Below are 7066 nucleotides of genomic sequence, written 5' to 3' on the forward strand. Positions count from 1 at the left end.
TAATGACACCGATAGTAGCAAATAGACAAAAATAAAAGAAAAAAGAAAATATACGTGAGAGACATACCTACCATTATTATCGTTGCCATTAGACTGCCCGTTATATTTCCTAGTACCGCAGTAATAACCATTCCCGTGCGATTACACAAGGAAACTAATCGAAATGTATCCTTGGAAGGAACTATTATACTCGATGTCCTTTACATAAGGTCTCGGGGCAGCCATATTATCCTCTCCCCTCTTTCTACTTAACTCCACCCCTTTCCCTGTAATTGGGGTATAATCAAGGGCCATACTCCGGTAATGGGCGTTTGGGTTAGGCCCACTGCTTACTCCGCATTATTTTCATTGTGAGGGTTCAGCCACTTGCTAGTAGGATTCATACAAAAACAGGCACACAACTACACACACACGACATACACACACTCACACGTACACGCACACGCACACGCGCGCGCGCACATGCACGCACATGAACACGCGCGCGTGCACATGCATGCACATGCACGCACGCTTGTATACACAAACACAGCTTACACATCCATCTTATTTTCACATAGGCGTAATTTGTTTAAAGTTACTGAATATGTATTTGGTATAAGGGTTTACGTTGCCTTGTTTTACTGTCACTGTAGCACTGTATAAAGAAAAACAAAATCTAAAAGATATAGAATTTATATAGAAAAATGAAGAGTAGATTATACTGAAATACCGGAACTAAGCGACAAAAAATTAAAGTGCTGAGGCAAATTATAAGGTCATGAATAATGGAACCAAATTGTAACTCCGTTAAAACAAAAAATAACAAGAGCAAACAATTTATATCCTTATGTTGCAATAGAGAGCTCTTTGTTATTATAACGTTTTTTCGTTCTAGTATAATAACTAAATCTTATGTTTTATTCATGACTTAATTTTTTCTATTCTTATATATACAATTAATGGTACATATATGTAACTTGATAAGAAATACGCAAGTTATTACGAGCCGGAAATAAAGTACCGGATTCCAGACTCCAAGAAATGTTTTGATTCAGCTTCGGAAAGGATTTTAGTTTGGGTTGTGGCTAGATATTCATAATGACACCATGACTTAATTTGTGTTCAATTTATAAACAACCAAGGATAGCTAGGGGTTGGTTTTGGTGATTCAGAAACTCACGCGGTGGCTTAGAAGTTACAAAAATGGTAAGTAAAATTTCGCAAAGTAGTGAAAGCTGACGTGCATTTTCCCGTAGAGACGAATATGTTTATAGATAGTCTTACTTTGTTAATAGTTCTCTGCAAACCTGTTTTATTATTCGTTTTGTGAATTATATTATAGTTTTTTCGAGATCTTTAGGGTATATATCATTCCTTCTTTCAATTATCAATGCTGTAATATGCATGAATCTCTTGTTATTTTCCATCGCAAATGATGTAAATGAAAGTATTGATAATGTTTCCAAAGTGACCATACCCCTCTGAGATGAAATACCTATTACTCCAGCCATTGCCATATAAACCAGAGACCTGCCAAACCTACTGGCTACACCCCTAGAACCCCATCTGACTGCCGTATTTCCCTATTGGGTGCTCCGGCCCCAGACTCCCACCTTATTGCTTCTCTTCGTGTAGCATTTGTTGCTATCTATTTTCATTATTTCTGACATTATTTTGCAGATTATTGCATATAATAGTAAGATTAGTTTTTCTCTCTGATTGTTATAGTATTATTTATACCAAAGTATTATGTGTTGCACATATTTTCTATTATCAACTTGTGAAGGTAATGCCATAGATGAAAAGTGTCATATTTTTGGTCATTCTGACCTTTATAGGCAAATTTGACCTTATACAGGTCAAATGGTTGTTGGAAGCAAACTATACTATTTGTTTTCTCTAATTTTGTAGAATAGGTCTGTATCTTAAAAAACATTTGAATTTGGTGTCAGTAGATTTCTCATTTTTTTTTTTTTTTTTTTTTTTTTTTTTTGTCAGTGCTTGGAGGTAATAGTGACAGTGCTAAATATATTATGAGGTATCATTGGTTAAATGTGCTTCTCACACTGTTCTGTTTTCTTTCAGGATGACTTCTTGACTACCGCTCGCCTGGCCTGGGCCCCTGGGCGAGTTAGGATGGAATCCCCATTAGTCAACAGTTACAAGAAGCCTTTCATCTTCCGTCGGCTCATTGAAACTTTCTTTGGGGGCTTGCGACTTTTTGCCTCCCAAGATGTTCCTGTATATATATATTTGATGCAAGTGAGTAGTTGGCATCTTTACTTTAGATGAAGCTAGTTTTAGTAAATTCATTTATTAGAAATTCTGCATTAGCAAGTACTGGAGTTCAGTAATATGATGCTTCCTATATGTTGTTTTAATATTTATCCATTTATTACAGATTCTTCTCTTCAGTGGTGCGCCCTTACTCTGTACACTGTTTATTGCACTGGAACACCATGGCCATGTCACATTACCTCAAGCAATCTTCTCAAATGGTGCAGCATGCTTGATCTATGCCTTCCTCACTCAGACCCTTGCTTTTTGCCTTCGAAATCGAAGGTCAAAGTCAAGAGAGATAGAACAAGTAAGTAGTAGCATTTATTTATTACATTTAGATCTGTATTGTGACAGCATCCTTGTGCAATTTACACAAGGATGCAATTTATCATTACTAGCTAACCATTACTGACAAATGTTAAGCTTTATTAAACTACATAGAGAGAGATTAGCAGGTTTTGATCTATTGAATGTCCATTTCCAAACATTGCAGATGAACCTGGCATCAGATGAAGAGGTCCTTCTTTTTGATTCACCCATCGGTGCCAGGACATGGGCATTTCTTATAAGAGAGAAGCGTTTAATAGCTAGTATTATTGTGCACTCGGTTGTTTGTGGTATTGTTTGTGGATCAGCTGTTTACTATGTCAGACCAAAAACGATCCTGGAATACAATGTGGTGAGTAGAAGAAATGCTCTAATTTTATTCCTTCATGATATATGTGTTAAGTTAAAATGCAAGTAAGATTTTGTTCTGAGCATTAGACAAATTTGAATGCACAAAAAAAAAAAAAAAAAAATGCTTTTAGCAAGTTTACACTGAGACGAATTGAAATAAAATAGAAATATTAACAAAATCATTTCTTACTCTAGTCATGGGGCTTGTCGCTTGCCTACACAATAATTGGTCTCATAACTGTGGGATCTGGAGTCTGGCCTCTGATTGGTGGACCCACACCTGAACCTGCCCTGTATCGGCCCCTCCCCTTTGATCTGGGTCTTCTTTCGCGACCTCTGCACATCCTCTTCTGTGTTTTGATTTATCATATTCATGTGTAAGCTTCGTAGAATATATTCTTGTCTATCTGTTTCATTATAAGCGATTGTTAAAAATAGATAAATAAATAAAATAAAAAATCATATTTTAATATAAATGAGTGCATATTTTCTTCTGTATCTTATAATGCAGTTCATTTTAAATCACTTAATGTCTTTCATGTTATATTTTCCTGAACCACAGAAGACGTTGAAATGACTATTCCTGTTTTTTATTGCAGTGTCTATCCACATGTTGCCTGGCTCTCCATCTTAGACATGATCGGCCACATCATTTTTATTTCCTTTTTAATACTTTGGCTGCTTGGAATAATGCCACCCATAGATGCATTTGTATTCTGGCTGCTAGAACAATGGATTGTTGTTGCTTTAGGTATGTATTGTGATCTTGTCAGTTTGTTTTGAGAGTTGGGTAAAGGGTTAGATTTCTTGCATTAGAATGTGGGATAATGAGGGTTATGTTGTAAATAAATGGAGAAATAGGTAAGAAGACAAGAAGACAAGACGAAAAAGGAAAATGAAAAGACACAGTTTTTGAACTTCTATCTGGTGTTATGCATAAATACATATTGTGTGAAATTAGAAATTTTCTACTATTTATAATTTTTTGGGGAAACTTGAGTCTAGATGTCTGACAAAATATCCCATATATATATTTGCTTAATCATAAAATAGTATATGATAGATATATGTGGTATATTAAGCAAAATTATGGGAAAGCTTACATTTTCTTTTTTCAAGTGTGACTGCATGTTGATGATCCATTTTTTTTTTTTTTTCTTTCTATTCTGATTATTGAAACATTCTAAAATATGCAACAAAAACACTTAACAGCTTTGAAGTTTAGTTGCTGTCATGTAATATCCCCCTTGATAGTTGATGCCCTTCTGATGTTAGGTTGTAAAATGCATGATGTTTAAAGGGACTCTTTAAAATAAATGGATGTATAGGTTTTTTGTTTTTTGGATATTTTGTATGGATAAATATTATCCATTTTTTTGAGACAAAATGCGAGGATACCCAAAGAGGAGTGGGATAATGTTCCCCCAGAGATAACTTTTGCTTATAAGTGTTACATAGATGCTGAATAATCATTTTAGAAAGTAAGAAAAAATCAGAACACTTACTGACATGCAAAGAGATTTACACAAGTTTTTTGAACAAGAAAAAGAGGCTTTTCGATTTGTGTGCATTTCTTTGTAATTTCCAATAGAGTAACTAATTTTCAAATCTCTTAGGACTTTATTGAGGTATTCAGCACACATGTTTTTGATTGCATTGTCTAATTATCATCAGGTCTTCATCACTAAAATACAATATATCATTCAGGGTGTCAATTTACGTGTAAATATACTGTTTCAATAGGAAGACAGAAGTCAATAAATAGTTATGCACACATTTTGTGATTTTTAGCCAATTTATGAAGACAGTTTAACAAAGATACATATAAATTTCAATAGTTAATTCTCCAATGTCATAATATGTAAGAATGTCTGTGTCAGACCTTTCTAATCTCACCAACAGGGGGTTCACCAGTATGCTCAGATGGACATCTAATTGGCTACTCCTTTTTCGGCACCTTAAGCCTTTTCAACGTGGCCACCATGCCTACCTTCGACTCAAAGATGATCATTGCTGCAGGCTGGGGATTTTTTTTGAGCCTGGATATAGGTATTGTTACTCTGTTCTGATGTCCTCTTTTTATAGCCTATGCTATACTATGAATGATCAACAAGACAGAATTTTGGTATCCAAGAGTCAGTATGATTAATTAGGTTTGTCCTATGTGTAAAATTATACAAAAAACATGTAATTAATGCATCAATTTAGCCTAATACCCCTAATCACAGAAAAAAAAAGGCATTTACTGAGAAGAAAAGACATAAAGCCTAAAACAGACTAAGCATCCTCTATTTACAGGGTGGATGATTGCATCGCTGCTCTCACACCATGTCAAGTTCCTCACTGGGATGTCAGGAAAGTATGAGGAGACACACCCTGTTGGTGGCAGGACTTCTCTGCGCCGTGTCACATGCCGTCGTGAGTTGGCTTTCTTTTTGCCATTGTTCATCGCTGTCATGGCCATCAGCATTGGGATACATCTGCCCAATATGGCGTGGTATGGAGAGATCTCTGCAGCAGTTCAAGGGGCAAATAAGACCATAGAGGATGTGAAGATGCTACAGTTTTTTCAGAGACCATTTCTCTTTGAGGTGTGTGGACCCAAGTGATCCATCCTTTTGTAAATTTTGCAAATTCTTTCTGTTTTTCTTTCTTTTCTTTTTATATATATATACTTTTCTGTTCTTTTAATTTTGTTTCCTTTTATATATACAGGCTAAGGAATTATGGTCTAAATAGAGAGAAATTTCTCTACTTCTTTTTTAGAGCTATAGTTGTTTGCATCATAATGTAATGGTGTGTATTTAGTGTTGGTAATAAGAATGTAACTTAATTGGTAATGATCATGTTCTTATTTTCACAAGGTAAGCACTTAATATGTTAACACATTCCTTCCATCACTCCAGGACTCTGCACGCAACATCACAGGATCAGTCATCCTTGTAATCACCGCCCTTTTGCTCATCCTCAACGAATTCCAGAAAGTCTACATACTAGGCCTCTTCAAGAATCCGTTGTATGCCTACCAAAAGAGAATTCAGAAGAGCTTCTTGATGTACATTGTTTCGCAGTTCATACAGTTGGGTAAGTGGGAAACTTTGGAAACTCATGTTGTAAAGTTTTGATTGTATTAGGCTGTGTACTCTCAATCAAATATCCAGCTTTATTGAAAATGGGGAGTGTGATTGTATCCTATGTCATTTATTTATTTACATTGTCATATGACTTACTGCTATATGAAATTTAGTGATTTTTCTTCTTATTTTGACAGGATGTCCATTTATATCAATGCTGTTTTTGCATCAAGTAATAACAGCAGAACTTTACTTGCAAGTCACACCAATTCCAAGAACCTTCACACATTTGCTGTATACAATTCCAGTTGTGAGGTGTTTTAGAGGGGTTAGTTGTTTGGCAGTTTTGTTACTTTTGATATTATTGAAATGTCTGTTTTTAAAAGATGAACATTTACAGTTAAGATAATGATGTAATTAGCTTGCGTGTTTGAAAAAGGGCCGGTGATTGTGAGCATTTAAGTTTGCCAGTAGATATGAGTGCACAAGCATGACTTTGTACATACATTATATATATATCCTTGAATTGAAGGTAGCATATGAATTACACCTCAACAGATATGGCAGTTCTCTCAAGCCTACTTCATACAACTCTCTGCCTTCTTCCTCCTTGACCTGATCTACCGTGAGACAGACCTTCTCCTAGGATCTTGGGGCTCCTTTCCTCCAGCCACGAGGATATTTTTCATTAGTCTGAGTTACCTGTGGGGTACTCGGTTTGTGCAGAGGCTCTCAACAGTTATTATCTTTATGTTAACATCAGTTTTGGAGAGCAAGCAGAGAAGTCCAAGGCTTTGGTTTCTAATAGGTAAGTTCCCCCGTTAACAAACTGACACCAGGAACATTCATCAGTTATTATGGCTTTGCTTGATTATATTTTTTATACATAGATAGCTTCACAAACACTTAGTCACCAAGGAGTCCCCCCCTGTTTACCCCATGCTGTGAATATTATTGGAAATATGATTTTATTTCCATTACAGTTACTATTATTATTTCTAGTTTAATTAATTGATATATGATTATTATTATTATCATTATTATTGTGTGCT

The 7066-nt window shown here is 35.4% G+C and overlaps 1 protein-coding gene across 1 annotated transcript in view; it reads left to right on the forward strand.

Moving 5' to 3' along the window:
- The first annotated feature begins 1013 nt into the window (after positions 1 to 1013).
- The window catches only part of LOC125045674 (pecanex-like protein 4), a 15653-nt gene continuing 9600 nt past the window's right edge, over positions 1014 to 7066 (forward strand). The window contains exons 1-11 of the mRNA XM_047643094.1: positions 1014 to 1188; positions 2068 to 2244; positions 2384 to 2569; positions 2756 to 2941; positions 3136 to 3317; positions 3540 to 3691; positions 4843 to 4989; positions 5239 to 5531; positions 5847 to 6024; positions 6212 to 6342; positions 6573 to 6822. Of these exons, the coding sequence (XP_047499050.1) occupies positions 1186 to 1188; positions 2068 to 2244; positions 2384 to 2569; positions 2756 to 2941; positions 3136 to 3317; positions 3540 to 3691; positions 4843 to 4989; positions 5239 to 5531; positions 5847 to 6024; positions 6212 to 6342; positions 6573 to 6822 (1885 nt within the window). The 5' untranslated portion in view covers positions 1014 to 1185. The remainder of the gene's footprint in view (positions 1189 to 2067; positions 2245 to 2383; positions 2570 to 2755; positions 2942 to 3135; positions 3318 to 3539; positions 3692 to 4842; positions 4990 to 5238; positions 5532 to 5846; positions 6025 to 6211; positions 6343 to 6572; positions 6823 to 7066) is intronic.

This window comes from Penaeus chinensis, chromosome 37 (assembly GCF_019202785.1).
Source record: "Penaeus chinensis breed Huanghai No. 1 chromosome 37, ASM1920278v2, whole genome shotgun sequence".
Lineage (NCBI taxonomy): Eukaryota > Metazoa > Arthropoda > Malacostraca > Decapoda > Penaeidae > Penaeus > Penaeus chinensis.